This window comes from Anguilla anguilla, chromosome 16, assembly GCF_013347855.1.
Source record: "Anguilla anguilla isolate fAngAng1 chromosome 16, fAngAng1.pri, whole genome shotgun sequence".
Classification (NCBI taxonomy): domain Eukaryota; kingdom Metazoa; phylum Chordata; class Actinopteri; order Anguilliformes; family Anguillidae; genus Anguilla; species Anguilla anguilla.
In genome coordinates, this window is record NC_049216.1 from 30,529,270 (window position 1) to 30,556,855 (window position 27,586).

The window sequence follows — 27,586 nt, forward strand, 5'->3', positions numbered from 1 at the left end:
ACTGGACAGCTTCATGTGACTAACATTAATTACTGCACATTGTGGCATAAACTGGATTAAATCTGTCATGTCTACGATCAACAGTGCTTTTGTTTCCGCTCAGCTCCCGACTGCTAATTGAATGTAGTCGTTGTTCATGCGTCATAAATGAACTGTCTAAATGCTCTCTGTGAGGGAACCAACTGGGGGACGTGAATGACAGGAAGGTCTCGAAATCAACTACTGCATTCAGGAAACTGAACAGTGCGATGGTAATTCCATGGAGAATGCCTAGCGCATGGGGAGGAGTGGTTTACAGTCCGTGTGGAGGTTTGATTGGCCGAGAGGAACGTGGTGACGAGCACGCAGCGGTACGGTGCTTCGAGCAGTCCCGTCCCTCTCCCTCCCTCGGCCTGCGCACGGAAAGGGGAGAGGCGGCGGTGTGTCGGGGGCTGCAGTGGCGGGGGGGGGAGGCTGTGCCCCCCCCGTCCCGCCCGTTCGTCCCGCCCCGGGCGCAGTCAGCTGCAGCAGGCCAGGTGGATGGGGTGTCCGGAGAGGGGTTGGTTGGAGCGTTGGGCCACGGCGTGCCTGGCCGCCTCCTCGCTGGGGAAGGTCACCAGGGCTTCCCCGCTGCGCTGGCCGCTGAAGTTGTACAGCAGGAGGACGGCGTCCGGCTGGAGCTGTCACAACGACACAACGCAGCCCCGCCGCTTAGCCAAGGCCCTGAGCGCCGTCTCCACGGCTACTGCAGGGCGCGAGCCCACAGTCTCCACGGTGAAAGGGTGAGATCTATTCACTATCATCCGATTTAACTGACTGAGAGGAAGACTTAAGAGAGAGCACCAACACAAGGGAACACAAAGTAAGTAATGGAGGTGAGTCACTCTCTCCACTAAGAACTGCTTTCTGAGGAATTCTCTCAAGTTAACTGCTGACAAAAAAAACTGCCATTGGTTTCAATTCCTCAAAAACAACCTTGCTGCTTTTCTAAGTATCCAGACATGATGTCATGATGAATACAGCTGAATTTGCAGAATTAGAAATAAGGCAGACAAAAGGCAGAGAAAAAACAGGAACGGGACAGATGAGAGGATATGTTATGAAAATGATACGGAACTTGTTGCAAAACACAAAAGTTTGTGACAGTGCCAAAAAAAACCTTCGTGCAGTAGCGGGTTAAAGGGCAAGTACAGTACTGGAATTATTAGGATTCTTCCTGTAATTAAACCACAGAACCTCCATCAAACGAAGGCCAACGTGGCTGAACTACAATTCCAAACACCCGAGCAGAGGTTAGAGCAAACTGGCAGGAATCTGAGGATGGGATGTAATGGTTAGCGAGGAGTTAAAAGCATTAGGAACGAATCGGACAGCCACTAGGAAAAAAACAGGAAAGCATGGAATCAGGTTGGCATATGGAAAACAATTCCGGTAAAAATACGTAGACAGACATGCTGATTTGAAGGCGCTGATGATCATTGGATAGAGCCCCACCCCACCCACCACCAGCCCAAAGCATTATGGGAAGCGCTGAGCCAGTGGCACCATGCAGGGTCTTACCTCCGCAGGCTCATTACAGACAGAGCCACTCTTTGGGTTGGATCAGACCTCGGCCCTGATCACTCAGCTGTATCAGGCTGCTGTAGTCATCGGGAGCGTACTACAGCACAAGTTACCACAGTCAGCATGTGGGGCCCACAGAACCACCTCTCACACTGCACACTGTTCCCCACGCTTTACATGTGCACACATAGGCACTCGCACGCACGCACACACACACATGCACACACACACAAACACACATACACATACACATGCACGCACGCATGCACGCACACACACTAACATAAATACACGCGCACACACAGACACACACACACATACACGCATACACACACACACTCTGTAGTATTGTACACTGTAAGCTGCTACAGACCTACACAGTAATGAGCATAAGTACTGTACACAGGGGAGTAAACCTTGGTCAGGGAAAGGGGAGGAGATGAGCTGGGGCACAATAAGGCCGGTACTGACCTGGTAGCCCTGGAAGAAGCTGAGGATGTCCTTGACGCCGGTGTTATAGGGCAGGCCCTGCATCCTGACCAGGGCCCCCGGCTGAGGCAGCATGGGAGGGGCCGCCGGCGCGGCCACAGCAGCAGTCATGGCACCAGGGGGCGCCGTGAAGTAGCTCACCGTGGAGGGGGAGACGGGGGGGCTGGGGCAGAGGGACATGCAGGTGCAGGTGAGCGCCACTTCTCACTTCCCCGTTTCAACCGCCGTAACATCATAACAAATACAGTCATATTTACGTCTTGCTGTGCACACGTGCCCGGTTTGGAGAAGTGGAGGAGATATCGAACGCACATATCCACGTGCGTGAGCCACGTAAACCGCTGCTGCCTGAGTGTACTCATTTCTGCTTCCTGAGTGTACTCATTTCTGCTGCCTGAGTGTACTCATTTCTGCTGCCTGAGCGTGCTCTCTTCTGCTGCCTGAGTGTACTCTCTTCTGCTGCCTGTGCGTGCTCTCTTCTGCTGCCTGAGTGTACTCATTTCTGCTGCCTGAGCGTACTCTCTTCTGCTGCCTGAGTGTACTCTCTTCTGCTGCCTGAGCGTACTCTCTTCTGCTGCCTGAGCGTACTCTCTTCTGCTGCCTGAGTGTGCTCTCTTCTGCTGCCTGAGTGTACTCTCTTCTGCTGCCTGAGCGTGCTCTCCTGCTGCCTGAGCGTGCTCTCCTGCTGCCTGAGCATACTCTCTTCTGCTGCCTGAGTGTACTCTCTTCTGCTGCCTGAGTGTACTCTCTTCTGCTGCCTGAGCGTACTCTCTTCTGCTGCCTGAGTGTACTCTCTTCTGCTGCCTGAGTGTACTAATTTCTGCTGCCTGAGTGTGCTCTCTTCTGCTGCCTGAGTGTACTCTCTTCTGCTGCCTGAGTGTACTCATTTCTGCTGCCTGAGTGTGCTCTCTTCTGCTGCCTGAGCATACTCTCTTCTGCTGCCTGAGCATACTCTCTTCTGCTGCCTGAGTGTACTCTCTTCTGCTGCCTGAGTGTACTCTCTTCTGCTGCCTGAGTGTACTCATTTCTGCTGCCTGAGTGTGCTCTCTTCTGCTGCCTGAGCATACTCTCTTCTGCTACCTGAGTGTACTCTCTTCTGCTGCCTGAGTGTACTCTCTTCTGCTGCCTGAGTGTACTCTCTTCTGCTGCCTGAGCGTACTCTCTTCTGCTGCCTGAGCATACTCTCTTCTGCTGTCTGAGTGTACTCTCTTCTGCTACCTGAGTGTACTCTCTTCTGCTGCCTGAGTGTACTCTCTTCTGCTGCCTGAGTGTACTCTCTTCTGCTGCCTGAGTGTGCTCTCTTCTGCTGCCTGAGTGTACTCTCTTCTGCTGCCTGTGCGTGCTCTCTTCTGCTGCCTGAGTGTACTCATTTCTGCTGCCTGAGCATACTCTCTTCTGCTGCCTGAGTGTACTCTCTTCTGCTGCCTGAGTGTACTCTCTTCTGCTACGGATCCTGTTGCTAAGCCCTCTCTCAGAGGTCCAGCAGTGAATGTTGTGCAAGGGCTGAAATGTCAGCGTATTTCCCTTGGCTGGTGTTGGGTTTCTCTCGATTTAAGCCGCTACCTCTGCAGTTAATATGTCACGTAGAGGGTACACAACTTTAGACACACGCTGAATCCCAAAACTATATTTGAGCAGCGCAGTTAAGGTGCCCTGCTGAAAGCTGGGCTGCTCTACCCTGGGCCTGAATGGCTACTGCATCTGAAGGCATTTATGCCAGTGGGCCTTTGAAACACTTTATTATTTATCAACCATCTGATGATTGCCTTTATTCTCCCAATATAACCAATATAACTGCTCTCCCCACCTCTGTGTGTTAGTATTTCAGAGAGTGCTGCAGATCCTGCAGGACTACAGCCCTCTGCTCCAGGACCATTTGGTGAGTTCTGCTCTAAAGATATCCAAAACCCTGGTCCTAGAGAACCAGAATCTTTTAAAGAAACTTTAAGAGATGCATGCACTTCATAATGAACTCCTTAAGTCCATAAAGAAAAGCCCAAAAACTTTGTATTTCCCCCAGGTAATGGTTAAGGACCCCTGTCAGAAGACCATGTCTGGCTCCGCACACCACCGTGGGCTCACCTGGGGTAATAGGCCGTGTAGTTCATGTTCATGTTCATGTAGAGCTGGGCGTGGGCCTGGGGCGGGTAGAAGGCCAGGGCGGGGGCAGCGCTGTGGGTCGGGGGCTGGGATGTGCGCGGTGTGGCCAGCAGGGGGGGCTGATACAGGGCCGCCTCGGTGGGCAGCAAGGCGGTGGGTGCTGGGTAGGCAGCGTAGGCTGGGGGAGACAGGCCTGTGGACGGGAAGACCGCAAAACCCTCATGACACAGCGCACGCTAGGGACTCCACAGGCTACTCCGTCCGCACAGATAGACACGACTGACAGAGAGAGGCAACCAGCCAATTCAGACGACCCATAGGCTGCAGTTCTCATGGTCTTCAGAATAACACAGTAGGTTGCAAAGAATGGGTTTAGGGCTGGTCTGCAGCATAAACACATAGGCGCGATCTATCTGGAGGTATTTACACACAAACAGGCCTGATCAGCTGGTGGACGCCCCGGTCCCCTAGCAGGAGAGAGGCCTGTGTTGACACAGCAGAGGTGACCTTAAAGAGGTGGGTTATTTTCCCCTTATCAGTCAAGGTCCACCTCACTCAATACATAAACGTTTACCTGGCAGATCTGAACAGCGTTCCAGGCACTTAGCGGTACAGATCGCAACGAGACAAAAATAAATATCTTAATGCAAACAGCGGCGCGACTTTATTCAGAACTGCACATTTCTCATCTATTGTTTTCACGATTGTTCAAAAGCGCATTAGTGGTCACGTGATCTGGATGATAAGAAGGAACCTTATCTGCACAAACCTATGTTGGGAAGAAGAGCAAACATGCCATACCAGTACAGTCACTGACTCAAGTGCCACCACTGAAGTACCGTGTAGCTTCCAGGATGAAATGTTTGGTCGCTAACGCTTATATTCTTTCTATTGATAATGTAGAGCATGACAAAGTCCACGCCCCAAAATGATATCTTTTTCTCAGCCAAGCAGCCCTTGGCGTAATAAATGATGTGTAAAAGAGAGCGAGGGAGCCCTAAGGACCTACAGGGCAGTTTGCAGGGTGGGGGTGACAGGCCGCTGCGGCTGAGGGTGCCCCCCATTAGCACGAAGCTCATCTCCTCCGCGGAACACTGGAACACCTCCACGTAGCGGTCCTTCATCATCTTCTTGTGGCACTTCTGGGCCAGCATGAACGCTCGGTCCGACGACTTCATCTGGATGAAGGCGTCTCCGGAGGGCCGGCCCTGGCGCGGGACGAGGTGGGTGTTAGTCAGAGTGGAGATCCGAGGGACTACACAGATCCCATGTGACCCATGACCCATGGGTTCAGATCAGTGGATCACAACAATGCGCTTGGGAGAGTGATGGAGATGTCTCTCGGGCACAGCACAGTGTTAATGAGTGTGTAGGTTTGGATTTGGGTTTGGATCTATGGGACAGGCAGTGTTAATGAGTGTGTCGGAAGGGCTTAGGTCACAGGTAGCCTTTGTCATACCTGCTGGTTGAGCACCATGTGGACACCGTGGGGCTTGATGTCGACGGCGTGCTCGCCCATGAACTCTAGGATGTCCTCTATGGCGGCGGTGTACGGCAGCCCTCTCAGCCGCACACAGTCCCGACTGTTGCTGGCGGTGAGGAAGGGGGGCGTGGCCAGCACAGACATGGGCACTATGGGGGGCGGGGGCAGCGTGGAGATCAGAGGGGTGGACATGTAGCGGTTCAGAACCTGAGAGGAGACGGACAGAAAAGAGTCAGGTCACATTTTAGCTCAGTTCAGATAAGAGGAATGCAGATACGTGGTAGACCAGCGTAACCGAATAACGCACATACAGAGTATCTGTGGTTCTACCAAATGTGTTCTGTGAAAGACACAGGTGTGACAAAGTTGAATGCTGAATGCTAATCATACGGAATGCTAATGAGCAGTGTGTAACTGACGTAGGCCGGTGGAGCTGAGAGCTGATTGGGTGGAGGACCGGGGAGGGCTAACCTGCTGGACCTCTGCGGCGGTGCTGCGGAACAGCTCGATGTATCTCTTGCCCAGGATGTGCTTGTGCTTCTTCAGGGCGTTCTGGGCGTACTCCTCGCAGGCGAAGAGCACGAAGGCGTCGCCCGTGGGGCGCCCGTCGGGGTATTTGACGAAGAGCAGCCCCTCGCTGCCGTCCGTCACGGGGCTCTCGGGCCCCAGGAAGCCCAGCACGTTCTCCGGGGTGGCGGTGAAGGGCAGCCCGCGCATGCGGATGATCACCTGGTTCTCCTTGGACAGGAACTGCGCCACTTCGTTAGAAGTCCCTGGGTTACAGGGAAAGGAGGAACCAATGCCAAGCATGGTCATTGCCAGTTAGCAGCAGTCACAGGGACTGCTGCTAACTGAGAACCAGCAATGTCACAACATTGCCTTTTCCTTTTCCTGTTCTTCAGATCTCTTCAGATGATTTGAAGAACCATTCAATCTCAAAATGAGTAGCATGAAACTTGTTTCAGTTTTAAATTTAGTCTTGTAAATATGTGATGTTTTTAATGACACCAAAGAGTTAGGGTTTTTTCAGTAATGAACCTGGGAGTGTCATTACAGTTTAAGATGATCCACAGTATTGTAAAATAAAAAATAAATAAAAATACATTTTACTACATAAAATCCGGGTATGTTAAAGAACAACAGGAATGTGTGTTTAAATACGAAATGAAAATACATAACCAAAGTTAAATGATTTTAAAACTATAAATGAATATGTTCCATGTAAATGGATTTTTTGCCATCCATAGTTTCTTATAAATCACCCTTCACTGTAGACCCCCCCAACAATGTGGATCAAGGCCTGTGAATGAGAAACAGGCAGCCTGCTCTTTGTGTCTTCATGGTCTCTTTGTCTGCGGTCAGACCCGCGCTAATCGCCGGTCCCCCCCCCCCCATTCAGAACCGCATGTACCAGCTTCCTTTGCTGGCTGCAGCACGGGCTGCTGGGAACAGACCAGCTGCTGTTTGCCTGGGTAAAGTTTCCTCAGGTACCTGCTGCAGGTCAACCAGGAGACCCTCCTCACAAAGAACCATTCTCTCTCACAGCGTGAGCTAAGAGAGCCCAAGGCAGATGCACAAGCCTAGATCACGTGCCAGGATGCACAAAGGAGCTCCAGTCCTAGGTCATCATTTTGTTGCAAACAATCAATTGAAGGACAATAAGGATAGGACAATACGATTATTTACTAGAAGATGAATACAAAACTATGGTTCACAAAATGAAAATTCGCAAAAAGAAAAGAAAAACAAATCTAACCTCCTGCTATCTTCAAGAATTCTTCTCCTGTTGCTTTGTAGACCTGCAATGGTAAGTAGAGAAAACATTTAGATGTCATTCTGTTTTATTCTGCATGAGAATAACTGAATCAAAGTAATCTAAGCAGTGCAGTATCAGTGATCTGTCAGAGTTTATCCTGGACCATCACTTAAACATCTCTCCTCTTCCCCAACCCTTAATTTTTGTTCTGCCCTGTGTCTTTCCATTTTAATAATTCTATCCCTGTATGACCTCAGTTCAGCCTACATTTAACTCATTTATAGTGAGTCATTTCCATCTCGGGGTCAGATCAGTGTGTGACATGGGCAATGACGTATTTACAGTAGAACGCCTCACGCTACAGGTTTACCAAAAAAGCAACATGCAAAGATCTGTGCGTTTTTGACGCTGACATTCTCAAACTGCCGCAGATGTTCATAAAAGCAGAACATAACGAGCGCCATATTACTGAACTCTGATGAAGTGAGTCCCTTAAAGGCGCAGTGTACGTGCCCTAACGCCTCTATCTTTGCAGCACAAGAATCAACTTTAATGTGAAATGGGATTTAAGGTGGACCAGCTTTCATGCGAGTGCACACTCTTGTTTCCCGTAACGGGAAAGACGAGGTGTGGAAGTGATTGGCAGAGAAGGCTCACTTCGATGTAGCGGCTTCCCATGTGGTGTTTGTGGCGCTCCAGCGCCAGGTCTCTGTGTTCAGGGTTAACAAAGCGGACCAGGGCCTCTCCATTCCTCCTCCCCTGAGCGTTCAGGCACAGGGCCACACCACCCCTAAAACACACACACAGACGCACGCAAACACACGAACACACACACCCACAAGAAAACACACACACACACACACAGATGCAAACACATTTTAGTTTCTGTTACTTACTCCACACCCAGGAGATCTGACACAGTTAAATTAGCATTGAAAATACATCCTTGAATATACCAAAGAAAACCCAATGACCACCAATCTCTCAAAGTAAAATTACACTAATGTTGTGCTCCTTATACACAACTTTTTTGAAACTTCTTTACTTTCAGCAATTTTTTGTTTCAAAATGAATGATGACATCAGTGTTAACGTATGGGTATTTTCTACTCTTCCAGTTCTCTTACTTGGCAATGTTGAGGCCCTTGAAGAATCGGGCGATGTCCTGGTCAGAAGACTGCCACGGAAGTCCTCTGGCTCGGATGACCGTCTCGCTGTCCACCGCCTCGGTCTTACTGCTGCAAGGAAACACAGACAGTCACCAGGGTCCACCCATTCAGTACAGGTGAGTGATCATGGCTCAAAAGACTACAAGACAGGAGCAGCTAGAAAATGTTATTGCAGCGTTCAATATATTTAGACTGAGGACTCAGAACAACTCATTCCAGAGTGTTTGAAAATTAGCGCAAATGTATATTTTATGATTAAACAATGATCTGGATGATTCGTAGTGATACGTATAGTTTGGGACAATCAAAGGTTTGTTGATTCATGTTGTCAGACCTAGAATTAAGTGATTGTGCATGTAACAGATAATATTATTCAAGTAGCAGCTCAGTCGTTCATTTTTAGCAGTTGAGCACATAAGCACAGTGGAATTTAAAATAAACCTGACAAATGTAATGCAAGGCTAGTCCAATATACAATCAGACAAAATTGTACTAGGAGCAGCAATCAGGGCAACCATCCCTCATTCTCGGGGGTGTAGATTAATTCCTGTTTATGTTGGGGGGGGGGGGATTCTCAGGAAACAGAACATGCAAAATTGGAAATATTCTTAATACTTACCATGCTCCCGACTCAAATTTGTACTTGACGATTTCATAGCAGGTGAATTCGTGATCTGCAAAAACATTTAACAATTTAAGATTTGATTAAATGCCAAAGAGAACAGTTGTACCTGTATGTCTCCTATAATCAAATGTGATAATTCAGTGATTTTTTTTTTCATATTCACATTTTTTGCTTTATTTTTAAAAAATATATAAATTCAGTAATTCAGTGGTACAAGCGTTTGTCACTGGTGAGATCATTTAATCACTGGTGCAGAATATGTTTGGGTTTCAAACCCCGTTGGTTTTGCTTCATATGGTACACAGACATCTGCACTTTGAAAGGCTGAAACACATTCACCCGACCTATAGAATGCAGTCAAATGAACAAATGAATGGAGTGAGAGCAGGGTTTACTTCAACAGGAACTGTGACCGGTAGCTGTGCACTTACTGTAGGGTTCAGACAGGAGATTCAGGGTCAGCAGCACCATACTCCTCACCTCCTGCACCCCCACTACCTGCTCTTCCAGTGTAGGGATGCCCATGTCTGCACACCCCCGTTAAGGGCAACACGAGCCTTACAAAACACATTGCACAGTGCGTTACCAAGCAACAACAATACGCGCTAAGTGCACAGAGAACGTGGCAGAGGAAGGATACAATCCAACATGGAGGACAGCGTCAGGTCCTTCGCTGGGCCTGCGTTTGGGCAGCATTTGTGAAACTCTTTCTTCAGATCCACGAAGGAGTAAAAACAATCTGGAAGGACCAGGTTCTGGAGGAGAGAAACAAGTGTAGGATGAGTTCCAGCTGGTCTCCTGTTCCTAATGAGACCGGTGCGGTGCAGTCCCTCATTGCACTACGCACTAGGTTTGTTATGTTTATGTGCTTCGCGCAAAGCTAAATGGCGTTCAGCCGAAAGGCATCAAAATAAACACTGTCTGAATTATAGCCCCCACCCTTCAGTTAGTTGACCTTTGTGAAGAAGACATGCAGGTTAGACTACTTTGAGGGGGGGGGGGGTGCATTAACAGGGCGTTGCTGCAAAAGAGCATGCATGTTCAGTTAACCAACCCTATACAAATAAAGGCTAATAAAGAATAATAATAGAACAGCAGACTTACAGACCAGGAAAAAAAAACAGTGGGGGGGGGGGGGGGGGATCAAAGTTTGACGTGAATTAATTTCTCACAAATATCCTCCTTCATTTATCTCAGTTCCACACAGTGCCTGCTTACCCATTTAATGCATACACTTGTTTAAAATGCTAACTGAGTTTTTAAAAAAGTACTCAAAATTCATTCAGTTAACTGAAAGTCAATATTAACAAGAGACAATCAGAAAGGAAAGGGGGGGGGAGGGGCCATTTTGAATACATCAAACCCACGGGGTCACTTACCTTTTTGGAGGCTTCAGGGTGAAATGCCTGTCTAATGAGCAGAGGCCCGTCCACACAGAGGGTGTAGGAGCTCCTCCCCAGGGCCTTGAGTTCACTGGAGATGGACTGCTGAAACTGCGGGGGGGGGGGGGGGGGCACAGGAGGGTACAGGTGCTGTCACACAACGCAGCGGAGATGTCTAGCTGTGGCCACTTCTGTGATTCAGAAGTCGCTGTGAGTTGTATTTGAAGACTGAACGTGGCCACACACTTGCGCACACACACCACACACATTTTCATTCCACTGGTTGGCTCTCCCAAACTGCAAACTCCCTTACCGCCAAAAACAGCCTCTTAAGCGACTATTTGAGAAATACTTGGAAAATGTAACAAACCAATTTTTGGTTCAACAACACCAGTATGCAGCATGTGCGTATGCATACTTAGCATGCATATACACATGTTTAGTATGCACTGTGTGTGTGTATGGGTGTGTGTACGTGTGTGTGTGTGTGTGTGTGTATGGGTGTGTGGACGTGTGTGTGTGTGTGTGTGTGTGTATGGGTGTGTCTGTGTGTGTTTATGGGTGTGTGTGTGTAGGTGTGTGCAGGTGCTCAAGCACACATGACTTCAGGAAGAGAGAGAGGTCTGGTCTGACAGGTTTATGTTTTTGAAAGACGCAGGCAGACGGACTGGTTTGGGTGGTAATCGTCCATGTCAGGTTTTTTCCCTCGGCTGGAAAGACGGCGACGCAGGCAAGCGGAGCTGACCACAGTAGCAAGGCCTCGAAAAACAAGCGAAGCAGGCCGTAAACAAACCCAAGCCGGGCAGATGATGGCATACACTGATGCATCATGGGACCGCAGACTTCCCCCACGTGGCCGGGTTTAGTGGTAACCATCACCTTTAGTTCTGTGCTGCGTTTAACAGCATTCTTTCCATCAGCTTGGCTCAGGCCTTTAACAAAGGATCCGTCAGACTAACCCTGCAGGTTAGAATTAAGGAAGCCGTAGTTAAACAGGCATTTTCCTTTAGGGTTTGGTACGATTGTGACCTTTGTGTGCAGTATGCATAGCACATTCCATTAATGACATGCCCTTCAGTCGATACTGCGTACAGAACAGGTTGTTTCAGACTGGAGATGTTTAATGCTTTAACCCTTTTTTTTTGCCGATTACGATAAGCTTCAAATCATATATGTAAATAATCACGTTCAAAAAGGAAACCTATGTATTTGAAACCATGGAAGAATTGTGATGAACTAGAAAGTCACTTCATATGGTCACTGGAGACAACCAGTCATTTTCAGTGAATAAGTCATCCCACAGCACAAGTTAGCACTTGCTCTTAAGAGAGGGAAGATATGCAGAACTATCAGCTGTCAAAGTCATTACTCTAAAAGGAAAAAGCTTGCATGCCCTGCCATGAAAGGTTATGTACAATATAATTGTTTTGCCCTTCTAACAAAATAGGAAATAGGATTACCATGGCACAATATCTTTTTAAAAATGTTTTGTACCATAACAAAAATTGGGATGAAGGCATTATATGTACTTGTGAGCCAAATGATTTGGGATTTTCAGAAATATGACTAGCATGCATGCTACAGTAGGACTGTTTGATTCAGTTTGTTTCTTTGCATTTCTGGTTTCAGATTATACATTTGGCAAACCCATTTCACCCTAATATTTCAGTTATACGAAAAGTGTTGTTTTCAGCAGGTCACCCAACGTTTCGCTCGTGTCTAGTGCTCACTGCACTCTATGGTGACTCATGACGGAAGCTTCCAGTCTTCTGCACTTCTAACAGGACAGACTGGTATTACTGGACTGGGCTCTTGCACAGGATACAGACTGGAGACTCAGTTACTCATTGACAGGCCGCTTTACCATGCTGAACTGAAGCTGGGCACTCCCTTTAGGACACGCTCTTAGTATCACCATAAACACAGAGTCGGGGCAGATAACAGCACAGCGACGGCTAGGCTAGGCTAACATAAGCTGTGTCTGACAGCACAGCGGCGGCTAGGCTAACATAACCCGCGTCTGCGATGAGCGCCCGAATTACAGCGCCAGATCTGGCACCCAAGGGCAGCGCCGTTTTGTCAGAAATGTCTGGGAACCGTTTGCGAAACGGCAGTAAATCACGACAAAGAACACGGAACAAAATAGGAGCTGTGTGCCGCGCCTTTTTTCTCAAGTTAGGAACACGTCTGATTTAGCCCCTCGGGGCAATCACCGTCCACACCTTTGCAAGGGTATTTCTGATTTCAAAAATCGCACTCACGGTGCCCTGGTTCATACATTAAGCAACAAGCACGTACTCACGATCATCTATACAAAAGGCACATTTCTTGACACCACAGTTGTGATATCAAATAAGCTCAATGCATTGTCGTGTTGTGGATTCCGACTGCAACACCAATATGAATCCCACAGTTCCAGTTTACTGTAGAGCAACATTCTGAACGTGCTTTGGACACTATTGCTTCAGCACCTAATTGGACAGTGCGCACCCAGCTAGACCCACATCAGCCAGAAGGAAACATAAATCACTCCGATGTTCAGCGATTCACTTCGTGAGAGCGATTTTTCAAAGAATGAAAATATCGATGAGAACAAGTGGAGCTACCTAACCTGTCCGTGTTTACCATACCAGGAATACAGGCCCTGTGATGTGGCTGAAATCACATGGTGTTGAATAACACCCTGTCAGTGTTTGTCTAAGTTTCTTTTTTTGCATTCAGACCTCTAGAACCCCACCTTGCCCAATCACTCAGAGGATTTGCACAAGAACCACAAATGGTTTGAAAAGTAAAGTGACACACCCATTTTCCCCCCTTCGGTAGACTTATCACAAGTACAGTCTACACTGGAAAGACCTGATGTTTGGAGACAGACAGCCATTGAACACAGTACAGTTTGATTAAATACCGAAGAGAACAGGTGGCAATGCTTTGAGATTTACGACACGTAAGATATATATATAAAAAAACATTATATCCGCAAACATGAGGCGTGTTTTTAAAACGAATAATCCTGAAAGCCCAATGTAAATATATGGAAAGTGATTTGCAGCATTTAGATTGATTTATCAGTTTTTAACAAACTAAATATAAAACATCGCCCCGATCTGCATTACCGAGCAGGCGTTTTAATGTCAGATGGAGAGCTGGCCCTCATCTCCACAAAGGGAAAATGTACAGTGGGACAGGAATAGATCTTCTGTCCCTGGTGAAACCTTTGTGATTGGCTGTCCTGGATGGTTTGGTTTGCACCATTGGCACAGCTCACATGTTTGCATTGCAAGGATAGGCCGTGGTACTGGAGTGTGTGCGTCCGAGGGGGTCATAGGGAGATAAGGCAGCAGGAACTGCCAGCACTCCCAGGTTTTAAAGCGACAGAACCATGGAACGCACAACACATGCATTCTGTAAACCTGTACAGGTCATGACAAAGAATTTAAACGGAACAGGTCAGTGAGGGAGACGCAACCACACTGTTAGAAATAAGGCGTTCTGAAAGGGTTCTATGGCTTGTCTTGTCACAAGGGAACGTTTTTTCAGTTCTTTATGGAACCCTCTTTGGGAGACGTGAAGAGTGTGAAAGCTCCCAGATTGAAGCATTTTGCCTGACAAAAATCCCCTTGAACTTGACAGGGTTCTTTATGCAGACACAGAGGAACCTTGCAGAACCCCTAGTCTGGATCCTCACTCTCTCATCAGCACTGAGTCGCCCAATGTGGTACAATGCAGCACAGTGCTGTTTGTGTCATGCCATGCCATGTCTGTTCTCTTCAAGGCCAGTTACCTGCTGCACTGGGATTTTTTGCAGTAGCAGGCAAGCAGTGAAAATTAACTAGATTGACATTAACTGCCACCGCTAATGGAACTGCCCTCCAAACAAAGGAGAGTTAGGTAAATCTGCAGATGTAACAACATCCTCAGTTCATTTTAAGATTTTCTAAATTTTAACTAATACATTAATGTAATTTAACTAATGCACCTCAAACAAATAGACCGATAGACAATAGTGACAGACTAATACTGAAATAGGTTTTTTGTTTAAAAAGCAAACTCAAACCATGCAAAGCTGATCACAGCAAGCACTCCAAATGCATGCTTTGGCAACAGTTACATACCATATGTGCAATTTCAAACATTGCAGAACTGGTTTTTTCTGCATGGGATACAAAACTTTCAGAAATAACGTTTAATGCATTTCATTATATAACGATGCACAGCATAACTCTTAATGGGAATCTGGTAACGGGCTGAAAAATAACTTCCTTCATTGAAGTGGCAACACGGGAAAGGAAATTTACTCTGCACTCCGCTTGCAATATTCTGTGACAAAACTTTTCAAAACCAACCGGTACAAACACTGAAGAGCATGCGCCAAAGCTGCTATCCTGGTCACAAAAAAGTAGCTTTTCACCAAAAAAGGCCCAAGAAAACAACCACCCTGGGTCCTGCAGGCTTCGCTACCCCCTCCAGTTGAGCTGCAATTAACAGAAGGGCGTGTTCCCAGGTAAACATTCCGCCTTCCAGATGTCTGCGCAGCGCACCAACCTGTGACAAGACCGGACGTGCTGCTCTCCCTCCCTCCCTCCCTCCCTCCCTCCCTCTCCCCTTGCCGCCCGGCTGTAGCTCACAAACAGCCACCCATCCTGGGGTTAAACAAACCTCACCACCAGCTAGTTAACCGACATAATAACTACACTGCTGACCCTAAACTCTTCACCCCCCGACAGCAACGGTTTGAGATTGCTGTGATGTGTGTGTAACAGCCTAAGACACACAATAATAGCTGGTAAATAACAGAATAACACAACATAATAAATAGCATACTAATGTTACTGACATTGTAATTACTGTATGATACATTTGACATATCTTTAGTCACCTGCAAGGTGCGGACCGTAAGACTGACTTGGCAATCAGTTTTACATAAAACATCTAAGTGCGAAATCAGTTGTGCTCAACAGCAAAATCCTGGGAGGAGTTGGGAAATCCTGGGAAAACCGGACTTGTTCATATAATTGGTTTCAAATAGAGATGCACTCTATTTGGACCAGGGCAATACATGTATTTAATACATCTTATCAGGCTACTTCACGATTTGAGGGCTGGTTCATTTTTGTTTCGGTTTTCGAACACCAACAGGACAGGCACCCCCGTCCTGTTGTTTTCGAAGCAACAGCACATGCATCAAGTTAATGAGATATTTGTGCGGATGACGCAAAGAGGCATAAACATGTACGTAGTGCTTCTCCGGAATTCAAAGCAAAAACGTAATTCGTGAAAACGCAGCTCACCTGTTGCAGAGCGCTGTCCAGAGGTTCGGCCTTGCAGAGTTCCTCCCAAGTCAGTCCTGTCTCCTCCTTACATTGGTCTGTCAATTCCAAACTGTCTGGCTTTACAAGACACCTATTAAGTTTCCCCACCTGTTAACAGAGCTATCATTTAACGTCGTGTTGTTGTAGACGCAGTCTTGTAACACCATTAAGTGTGCCAGGAAAACAAATATCGCCCTGTAACCTCCAGGTAAAGCCTTCTACACACCTACGCCATAAGCACACAGATTCCCTTTCCAAAAGACGATCATTATTAAACGATAAACGTAGCATTCGCTGGCAAAGCAGTTAATTGTCAACGCGAAGTTGCTAACCTCATGGTGTTTCCAAAAAGCTACTCATACTACCAAAAAGGTACGCTTTCTAATGATCCAATCTCTGTTACATGGTAACATCATGAGGCTGGTTCAGGTAGCAATCTAAATGTTTGTTTTTTGTATTTTTTTATTTTTTTTGTATAACAAATTGATAATTATTATTATACAATGTACAGTAGCCTGTGTTGTTGCGCAACACATTTGTGCCGCAAAGTTTTTGAAGTTTTTGAAAGGGTACCTTGTTGATAAATATGCCAGCTGTCAAGCTGAAGTTTAAGTAGCCTATGCAGGATGTTATTATCCTTTACTAGGCATATGGCATACACTGTTTCTCGATAAACCTTAATCGGGTTGAAAGGTCCGTACCTTTTTCTCATGTAGATCCACAATTTGCCACACCAAGAGAATTATTTCCCTCTCATCCGAACCCAGTTTACCCCCATTTGCACCAGCTGTTGCCCCAAAGAACACCACCAGAGTATCACTGTGCGAAGCCATCAGGGACCACAAGGGTAAAAACTACAATTAAAAGCAAAGGATCAAACAAAAAAAATAACACGAGGGTTCACCTTTTCCAAGTGAAAAGAGAAACAACAAAAGAGCTGGAAATTTAATTGAAGTAAACGAGAGGAAAGACAGGAAGTTAATTTTCAAAGAGGACAGGACAGAGATTGTGCTCGGAGACACTACCTGGTCCAGAACTCGTGTGTGCTCTTTCCCGAGTTACTGGTCAAACTGGTAAACGAGGGTGGGAAAATCCGGGTTTCTTTAACGCCTGCACCATAACGAGCCTCCGAGTTTTTTCTCTTTCTCTTTTTTTCTAAGTTACCTGCGCTTGGTTCAGCCTCTTCAGACGAAGTCAATCTCCCAAGGGGCATAGTCGATTGGTTGCTTCCAAAAAGGTAAGGGAGGGACGTGGTAGCGCCAACACCTATGTAACTCAATCTGATTGGTCTTTTTATGTTCTAAGGAAGTAGCCAACGAATATTTTTTTCCTCCCACGTTCACCTTTACAATCAAAGGTGAAGGTGTGTTTTAAAGAATAATAATAATAATAATATATATATATATATATATATATATATATATATATATAGCCTACACATTTGCACAGTATAGTAGGCAAGTGTGCTGATTCAAACATTGCCAATGTGTAACAGTGTGGAAAATGTGTGATTGTGAATCAATGACTTACCATAGTCATGCAAGTTAGACATTTAGACATTATGTTTCAAATTGAATTTTTTTAAATGTTTTTTGCTCACTGCTGATGTGAACACTGATCTTCCATAGAAATATAAATATTGTCAAAATGCCTTTGGGTAACAGTATTCAGTTTTTTTTTTTTTTTTTTTAAATAATCATCTTCACAGTCCGTAAGTATTTGGACAGTAGCACAATTTTTGCTGATTTGGCTATACATAAACCTCCCTTTTCATGGGGCCAACGGTAATTGCAGAAATGAACATAATCTTAAATAAAATCATCATATTTAGCACTTGGTTGCAAATCCTTTGCATTCAATGACTGCCTGAAGTCCGTGACCCAAACACAACACCAGATGTTGGGTATCTTCCCTGGTGATGCTCTGCTAGGCCTGTACTGCAGCCATCTTCTGTTCCCCTTTGTTTCAGGGGATTTTTGGCTCAAGTCTTGTGAAATGCATGTTCAATTGGATTCAGGAACATTTAACTTTTTGGCCCTGAAAAACTCATTTTGCAGCCAAAGCAACTTCTTTCAGGTTCCTTTAGTAGTGTGTTTAGGCTCATAGTTCTTCTGTGAGGTGGATCGCCGTCCAATGGGTTTTGAGCCATTTGGTTGGAGCTGATAAGATGATTCTGTACATTTCAGAATTTATCCTGCTGCTGCCCTCTGCAGTCACATCATCACTAAAGACAACATTTTCACAATATGTGTGGTATGAATACTTACTTAATTTACTGGAGTCAAGGATGTAGGAGTGGTTTGGCAATTGCGGGGACACTTGATTGGTAGGGGGTTCCAGGGCCATGCCAAACCCCCCCCCCCCCCCCATAAGATAAATTTGAAAAACAGCACTTAGTTGCCAATTTCTGGTTACTTTTGAGAACAGTGTTTATCAATCTGCTGTTAACAAATATGTATTTGTAACTGGCTCACATGCTGTGTTATTGGACATTATTCTGTTTCATTTTAAATACTTAAGCTACTTATGCATAGGGCTGTGTGAGCTGAGTGAGAGGGCTGTATGTGCCCGCTCGAGACTATGCTGCCTAAGAGGATTCTGATTGGTCAGCATGTGCCGTCCATGCAGATAGAGTCTGATCAGTCAATCTGACTGTGACTGGGCAGGCAGAAATACTGGCGCAACAGAAAGACCAGCATGGTTTGCAGATGCATTCCTGCTACAGTCCAAAAAAGAAGCACTACTATGTGCCCCAAAAGGAATTGATAATTTATTGCCATTATTCTCATTTCAACCATAATACTATGGTTAATACCATATACTTAATTCTTGATTTCCCCTTTCTTATGGGGGTTCCTTGTTTGCTATAGCAGGTGCCCCTGCCTTCCCACAATTCAAGCCCTGCTCCACACTTTGCTCTTTCCATCACTTTGGTATAGGTTAATGCGCATCTCTTCCATCCATAAGAGTTTGTTCCAGAACGCCACAGTTCTCAGTGTAGTTTTTAGCGAGCTCTAACCTGGCCGTTCTGTTCTTGAGGTTTACCAGTTGTTTGCATCTTGCGGTGAACCCTCTGAGGTTACGCTGGCACTGTGTTCTCTTTTTCTCACGTCTGCGCCTACATCCTGGTGAGTGTTCTTGATCAGTTCAACGGTTGAAAAGAGGCTTTTGTAAGTATTCTTCACTCAATCACTACGGTGGTCTTCTGTGGTCTTCCAGGTTGTTCGCGATTGTTGAGCTGACCTGTGCATTCTTGCTGTTCCACGATGTTCCAAATAGTTTATCTCAACACAGTAAATGTTTTGATGATGTCTCTGATCATTTTTATTCAGATATTTCAGCCTCCTGATGACCTGCTTTACAGGCATTGACACTTCTTTGGTCCTCATATTGAGAGATACGTGCTGTTTATCAGGTAATTCACATTGACTCAGTACCTACCTGGCAGTAACAATATATTTACAAATACACTCTCAGTAATAGTTTGTCTCCAGTGATTCTTCTGCCTGTACACCATTAAAATCAGAAACTGGAATTGCAGGGCTTTCATTAATTTCATGGGTTTATAGCCGATGTGAAAAATTCTAATTGTACTTTTGCCTGGAATCCTGCATTATCTTAGAGGGAAAAATGAGGATATCAGTCCATAAAAATAACCATAACTGAAGCATTGTAGCTGTTTGAAGAAATGCTTTATGAATAGACGAATATGTTCACCACATTATTGATAGGTGAACCTGACTTGTTTTCTGTCAGTAATTCAGGACACTGCAGAGGTACATGCATTGATGAGTGGTCTCATAGAGCTCTCTAGGGACTTTACAAAAGAGCTGATGATGGTAATAGCTCTAACAGCCTCCACATTAATTATAAGCTTTAAAAGGCAAGGTGCATTGATACCCGTGAACAGGCCACACTTAAATACAGATTGTAACAGTCGTGAATTTAAGTGAGATTATACCAGGCCAGGTTGTGTGAAGTCCCCACCATTTTTCCCACAAAAACCACACTGTGATCAATTACAGTGCGGTTGGATGGCTTTGCAGGATCCCTCTGGATGAATGGTGAGGTGCTTGATGTCAGATTCCACACAACATGAGACTCTGTTTGCATTTTCTTTTGCCAGTAAGCTGACCAAACTGAGGTTTCTCACCACACCCCTGAACTAAAGGGGACCAGGGACAATGCCCAAGACAAAGCCCTTTGTGTGAATGTTTCAGGTCCCTATTGTCTCCCCCTGGCTTGGGAGCAAATCCCTTGAAATTTAAATTCTTCAGAAAATAAAAAGCCCATCCCACCCTGTGCTCCAGGTTCTTCGTAAAGCAGCCCAAACAGATCATTTGCCTGTTTTAAGTAAGGTCAGCTTTGAGCCAAGGCATGGCAGACACAGTGAGCCATCCGTCTATTCGTAGTATCCTACAGCTCCACCACCCTGTTGACTTGCTTTTAACAGTCTGAATTGAATTGCGAGAGAGAGAGGAAAACATTTTCTCAGGAAAGTCATTACTATTTTTTCAGTATTGCTGTCTGGGGAGGCATTTGAAATGTAACTGATTTACCTTCCTGACTTTAGAGCCAGGCATGTTATTATTAAACAACCATATTCTAAAACGGCCATTGCAGCATATGTGATTGGCCTAGCAAAGAAGAGAAAGTTATAGAAGAGATTAGTTCATAAGGCACAGCCCAAGAAAGGCTTGCCCTCTTTGTGCTTCATTTACATGTTTTGTCTCAGACGCCATTTTCATGCATGTTGTATAAATACAGAATGTCAGGAATATTGTGCTCTTTTCTTTCTGTTTACATACTCTACACTCTATGCCGTAGAATATAGTCACGTCTAAACTGAAGAGGATGCATTCCAATTGTATGCCTTGTTTCAGACAAGATTACTTTCACAGAAAAAAACACACACACGCAGATACTCATTTCAATCACTTTTATCAGGTGCAGAGAGCTCAAGAGAAATAGGTCAAAGAGAAGGAATTTTCTTATGAGTAATTCATGTTGCTGTGGTTGGGCCTTGAAAGAGTAAAGACGAACATGATAGTTAATGGTAAATTAACACAAAAAGTGAAAATGGATAAAGCTTGAACGCGTGAATTGCTGTCTGAATGTCCAACACAGGGGTAAATAATATGAGACGGAATACAGGCTGATCAAAACAAATCTGTGCAGAAGTGAAATCTGACTCCACCACAGTGTCTTCACATCACAAGCTACAAAACCGGGCGAGCCACAGAGACGAAGGCACCCTGTCAAGTTCAGACAAGAAGTTCTGCACAGTCGGTAAAATGCAAGTACACACACACGCACACACACACACGCACACACACGCACGTGCGCACACACACACACACACATAGGCATGCACACTGAGGAGCAGTTGGGAGTCTGTCCGCCAATCTCTGCAAAGCACGTTAAGTGTTATTGCCATGGGTTGCGATTTACCTCACATAGATTGCCTCTGGCAACAAACTGATGAGAAGATGTAATTTCATATCTGTAATGCAATTTATGAGTATTTTGTGAACCCAATTTCCAATTATTTGTTTCCCATGTGAGCAAGAGAACTTACTTTCTTGTGGGAAAAATTGCATACCAAGACCAAGTGAGCACATATTTCCAAACATACTTATGCACACACACACACACACACACATACATACACACACACACACAGCTTTCTCACAGTCTGCTGAATTTCGTCCAATAGCACAGTATGGAAAACCTCCTATTGTATGTTTCAATGTGTCTAAACAGGTGTTTTCCATTGACAATCTCTTCCACAATAGACTGTGTTGACATTGATTACCCTGAGTAGCTTCACATATCCTAACGTTACTCGCTTATTTAGGTCCTCCAGTCAGAATGTGTCAGTCTGTGTTGAGTGACAGCTTACGCAAGCACAATAGAGCAGAATTATAGTAACAGAGGCAGGATGAGACAGGCTATTCCATCCTGCATCCACACCAGCCACAGTCTCTGTCATATTAGAAAAAAAAAACAATGAACACTGTCATATAAATGCATTGGAGTCTTAAAAAAAACAATCCACAACAAAGTTGAAGTCACGTTAACAAAACAAGTGTTTAAAAATATACTTTCACAAATGTTAGTGAAACAAAAAAAAACTGTCAACTGTTGAACAGGGTAGACTAATGGACAAAGACTGAAAAACTGAGATTAAGAATAAGATATCGTTCACTCAAATATACACCAATCATGATGGAAATAATATGTACACCATCACTTATAATCTTCAATAATGCAAATATTACAATATTCCTTGTTTGTTTTCAACAGTCAATGTCTGCAGATTTATTAAAAAACCAACAATGCAATGATATAAATATTAACAGAAGAACTCATAATGGAATAAGCAAAACTGGCACAAGAGATACAGTGTGTATATGTCTCCCAATGTCATTAAAAACAAAACTAAAAATATTTCTCCCATGCAAGCACGTACTGTTCTTCATAATAAGCCAAGGATGTGGTCAAGTGAAATTCATCTGTATTCCTCTTTCCCATCGTTGGCTAGGGGCTCTATTACACATCATGGCAGATAATCATTTCACAAGCCATCAAAAGAGAAGTAAAAAAGCTTGCCTTGTGCTTTTGCAACATGCAAAGCGCACTTTGGAAAACTTGCGACTAGTTGCCCCAGTCTGAGGTACATATGGATAGATACAGGCAGTGTTGGAGAGTAGTTTAACTACATGAGGTTAAACTAGTAGTTTAATTACATTTTGCAGCAATTTGCTGGTAGTTCAGCTACATTCAAATTTGCACAGTGACTGTAGTAAATAACTTTTTTGAAATTAAATTTTTATTTCGGTCTGCATTCAACAATAATAAGTTTACACGAAAGGAGGCAGATACTCGAATATCACAAGCTAAAAACAAAACAATGCCGCAACCCAAGATCTCTGCAGTCCAAAACAGGTGTAGGCTGAAGCTGCTGCTTATAATGCCTACCCTTTTAACAACACGTCATATTTGTCTTCAAAAGGTAACATCAGACAAACATCAAGGACAAAACAAAGTAAAACAAAACAAAACAAAATCGAACAAAAACAACTTATATATCCTGTACCCTGTCCTTCTATGCCAGTGTTTCTTTCTGGTCATTCTTTTTCATATTTGTTCATTACATTATTTTTAAACATTTTTTTTTACCTGAGAGTTCTACATGTTTTCAGTTACATTACAGCTGTTCCATAGTTGCACTCCTTTAGCTGAAATACAATGGTATTTTGCATTGGTCCTCACTAATTGTTTTCTGAACATGTAAATTCCTCTTAAATCGTGTTGACATTCTCTCTTTGTAAACAACTTTTGGATACTTTCAGGTAGTAATTGGTTTTTTACATTATACATAATTTGAAACGATTTAAATTCGACCAAATCTTTAAATTTTAGAGCCTTTAAATCAATAAAAAGTGAGTTTGTTGGTTCTCTATAGGTATGCATGTTCAACGTTTTAGTCATATTGAGGTATAGCTAACTGCAAGAGCTACATAATTGAGCTACATTTATTTTTTGGGTAGCTTGGCTGTATTTCAACTACTCTCAGTGTGAAGTAGTTGGTAGTTTGTACTACTATGCTTTCACAGTAGTTTTCCCCAACACTGGATACAAATGGGAGCTTCTGTGTAACAGCTGTTTAACGCTATAGCAGTACAGATTTCTGAGCAAAATGCTCCCTGTTAATATTAGTTAAAACAGTGTGAAATCCAATGGCATTACCTATGCAGGCATTTACACTAAAACCAATTATGAGGAAATGCACTGTATAGACATCTTGATTCACAAGATCTTTCAGTTTTCACACAGCTGTACAGCTGAATGAGATCTTAAAGAATGCCCACTCTTCGTGGATCATACGAAAATGTTTTCATTAACATTGTGGATACATATACATTGTGACTTTCTATTTTAGGAAAAGCTGAATCTGAAAGTAATGCATAAATTTAATAGAACATAGGCAACATTTTGGCACACACAATCAGAAGCAACATAAATACAGGAGCTATTAATCACATGTAGAACAATGCCATTTAGCAAAGGTCGATCAGGGGGAAATATCTTCACACGCATTAAGGTCGACATCTGTAAATACTTTTGTGTCTGTACTGCACTTGGTCAACTCGCTTTGGGAGCTTTTGCTTCTAGACACAACGGACAGCTCTTTGGCTCCTTCACCTGTACCTGAGTGAGAAATGTGGTGGAAGAGCCTCCGTATCCCAGTGACCCGGAAGGAGCCTCGGAAGTAACGGGCAGCGAAGACGTAAAGCAGTGGGTTCACCGAGCTGCTGACGAAGACCATGGCTCCTGCGATTAAGCTCACCGTTTCTCTGGCGGCCTCCAGGCTGACTGCAGTTTTGGGACTGGATTCCTTTGCGCTGATGCTGACCAGGGATAGCACATTGCCCACCTGGTGAGGGAGCCAGCACAGGAGGAAGACGGCCACCACGGCAGCGATGAGGGCCGTGGATTTCTGCTTGGTCTTGAAGGTCATCTGCTTGATGCGGCCCAGCAGGCAGCCGTAGCACACCGCCAGGACGGAGAAGGGCACGACGAAGCCCACCAGGATCTCCAGCAGCAGACACGCCGCCTCCTGACCAGCCGAGGAGTACTCCCTGTACAGGCACTGCTCCTCTCCGCCCTCCTTGTCCAGCGCCTGCGTGGGAATGACGGGAACACTGAAGAGGAAAGCCGCGAGCCAGAGGGCTAGCAGAACCTTGCTCAGGACGTTCTCCTTGCTCTTCCAGTGGAGGGAGGCCACGGGGTAGCAGACGGCCAAGAACCTCTCCACGCTCATAGCGGTGATGAGGAACACGCTGCTGTACATGCAGGAATAGATGATGTAGACCATGGCTTTGCACGCGGCCTCGCCGAAGACCCAGGAGCGGGCGAAGGAGTATATCCACAGCGGCAGGGTGACGAGGACGAGCAGGTCAGCGGCAGCGAGGTGGAGGATGAGCACCACGGTGTGGGAGCGCCGCTTTACGTGCCGCAGGATCGTCCAGATCACCAACAGGTTCCCTGGAGCGCCCACCAGGAAGGACAGTGCCAGAATCACACAGGCCCCCACGGTTACCCCTGAAAAGCCTTCCGCCATCGTTTTGTTTTGCTCACCAGCGTGCGGGAGGTGTTTGTGCTATCTCCTCTTGATGGAAGAGCCTACTGCTGCAAAAAGCAGCCTGCCACTTCCCTTTAAATGTATTTACGGAGGACAGGGAAGTCCCTCAAGATACAGAAAGCCGTTTTTATTCTTGCATGATCCTGGTGATGTCAATCAAAAAAAAAAATGGGCAAGTTTCCAGACAGATGCAGAGAACAGATTTATACACAATGGAAATTATGTCAAGCTATGCCACTTTATGATAAATTATTAAGATTCGTAATAATTTAAATGTTCGCATGGATTTCTTTTGTAGATGAATTACATGTTCAAAGCATTTGCCATGTACTGCTATGGTATGGCACCTGCTGACAGTCACTAGTGATTATACTTGTTAAAAATACAAAATTTCAATTCTTGTTAATTTATGGTCAAGCATGTTGCATATTTTGAGGTTATCTGGCCTTCTATAAATATCTTCCATTCTTTTTTCATGTTCAAGCAGACATCCCCGTTAGTTAATTGTTGGTGTGGTACCTGTGGAAAACAGGGACAGCCCTATAAAAGTCTGAAGTAGCTTTTGTCAAATGACATGACCAAACAATGGAGTATATTTGTCTACAGAGACTTGTTGTGTGAATGGATAAAAAATTTACAAGAAAATAGTGAAACACAGATTTTAATTCAATCAGTTTACAGAAAATATTTAATCAGGTAAATAACATGTTTCCACTACTGTGAGGCACATACATTAAAAAACAAACTAAATATTTTCCATTCAACAACTTCTTAATCAAATGCATTTCTAAAAATCAAATGCGTTCTTTTGCTATATTTATATAATTTATTGTAATTGAATATAACCTACATATTATGTGGCAGTAACATGAACAGTTACATCCTGCTGTATCATTTTGAAATAGCATTGATCATCAGCATAACATAAATGCATTTTAAGGCAGGCAATTCAAAATAATGTATTTCGGTAATATATTTGAAACAGTCTGGCATATTCACAAAAAAAGAGAAAAAAAAAACTTTGACAAATATCAGTCGTAATCATTTTGCAACCATGGAGATTACAGTGTTGAATGTGATTGATGTTTTATTCTCCTCCTTTTGCCATTGTAAATATGATTAAAAAAAGAGACTAAAGATTTGTTTGAGGGAGATATTGTCCCTGACCCCGGTCTTTCTCCCGCCTGTGGGATCATGGGTCCAAGCACAACACAGCTTCTCGGCTGCAGTACATTTTCACAGCCGATTGCAGATGTCGTCTAAATGAACTCACGTACTGCGTGCATATCCAGATTTTGATTGAATCTGTTTACACTTCCATCTGTTCGATGTGATCGACGCCGTTTGGCTTGTCCAAGGATGAGCTTGCCGTCCCTTTTGTCTTGTGGGTGTGAGTGGCGATCTCCTGAAAGAGCTTCAGAAGTCCGGACTCTCTCAGGCTGCCCTGGAAGCTCTTCGCCGCAAAGGCATACAACACGGGATTGGCTGAGCTGCTAATGAATGCGAGCGCCCCAGAAATGAAGGTGCCGCTCTGTAGGAAGTCAGCCACTTCGTTCGACTTCTCCGTCAGGCTGCTTACGAAGCTGACGAGGTTGAGAACATGGTAAGGGAGCCAGCACACTGCAAAGGCAATGACCACGCTGTTTATCAGAATAGCGGTCTTCTGTTTGCTGCTGTAGTTCAGCTGCTTCAAGTCTCTGGACAGTAGGCTGTAGCAGGTGATTAAAATGAGAAATGGTATCACGAAGCCCACCAAGGTTTCCAGCAGCAGGATGGCCAGCTCCTGGCCCAACGTGCCGTGCTCCTGGAAAAGACATTGCTGTGTCCCGCTCAGTTCACCGACGCAGTGGCTCAGAATGGTTGGTATGCCGAACAGAAATGCCAGGATCCAAATGGCAATCAACAACTTGTTCATCATTTCTTTCCTTCTCAAGCTCATCAAACGGAAGGGGTAGCGCACAGCCACGAACCTCTCCACGCTCATGGCGGTGATGAGGAACACGCTGCTGTACATGCAGGAATTGATGATGTAGACCATGGCTTTGCACGCGGCCTCGCCGAAGACCCAGGAGTGGGCGAAGGAGTATATCCACAGCGGCAGGGTGACGAGGACGAGCAGGTCAGCGGCAGCGAGGTGGAGGATGAGCACCACGGTGTGGGAGCGCCGCTTTACGTGCCGCAGGATCGTCCAAATCACCAACAGGTTCCCTGGAGCGCCCACCAGGAAGGACAGTGCCAGAATCACACAGGCTATTGGTCTCCCTAATGTTTCCCATTGGTCTACTACTGTCTCATTGTGCCCAAAGCTGCGAGAGCTATTCATCTTATGTCCAACTTCTGCGAGGAAGATAGGGGGATAGGAAATAGTTTCCATTGCTTTGTTTCTTATTGTAATGTCTTAGTAGGCAATTATGTTTCCCACTTTTACTTCTCCAATTTCGAGCCATGAAACTTATAAGATGCAGAAGTACTGACAGGTTAAATAAAAACCAAAAGTAAACTGCTGAGATTATGGTAATTACTGCTGCAATTTGTTGCAGCGTTAATAATGTCCAAAATCACAAGAGCAGGCTACTACTCA

The 27,586-nt window shown here is 45.0% G+C and overlaps 3 protein-coding genes across 3 annotated transcripts; all 3 read right to left on the bottom strand.

Moving 5' to 3' along the window:
- Nucleotides 1-574: 574 nt before the first annotated feature.
- On the bottom strand, nucleotides 575-16,987 carry LOC118214758 (epithelial splicing regulatory protein 2-like). Its single transcript, XM_035394949.1, has 17 exons — nucleotides 16,883-16,987; nucleotides 16,559-16,711; nucleotides 15,837-15,965; nucleotides 10,543-10,656; nucleotides 9,804-9,918; nucleotides 9,595-9,690; nucleotides 9,158-9,212; nucleotides 8,497-8,607; nucleotides 8,028-8,160; nucleotides 7,371-7,413; nucleotides 6,086-6,387; nucleotides 5,591-5,821; nucleotides 5,141-5,339; nucleotides 4,114-4,324; nucleotides 2,014-2,194; nucleotides 1,540-1,639; nucleotides 575-659 (listed from the first exon to the last, which is right to left on the bottom strand). Exons 2-16 carry the CDS (start codon nucleotides 16,688-16,690, stop codon nucleotides 1,553-1,555), a joined length of 2,139 nt encoding a protein of 712 aa, XP_035250840.1. The 5' UTR covers nucleotides 16,691-16,711; nucleotides 16,883-16,987; the 3' UTR covers nucleotides 575-659; nucleotides 1,540-1,552.
- A 3,794-nt stretch (nucleotides 16,988-20,781) lies between these two features.
- Nucleotides 20,782-25,585, bottom strand: LOC118215283 (leukotriene B4 receptor 1-like). Its single transcript, XM_035395894.1, has one exon. It carries the CDS (start codon nucleotides 24,982-24,984, stop codon nucleotides 23,935-23,937), a length of 1,050 nt encoding a protein of 349 aa, XP_035251785.1. The 5' UTR covers nucleotides 24,985-25,585; the 3' UTR covers nucleotides 20,782-23,934.
- A 65-nt stretch (nucleotides 25,586-25,650) lies between these two features.
- On the bottom strand, nucleotides 25,651-27,383 carry LOC118215282 (leukotriene B4 receptor 1-like). Its single transcript, XM_035395893.1, has one exon. The coding sequence runs from the start codon at nucleotides 27,377-27,379 to the stop codon at nucleotides 26,315-26,317; it is 1,065 nt and encodes a 354-aa protein (XP_035251784.1). The 5' UTR covers nucleotides 27,380-27,383; the 3' UTR covers nucleotides 25,651-26,314.
- Nucleotides 27,384-27,586: the final 203 nt, after the last annotated feature.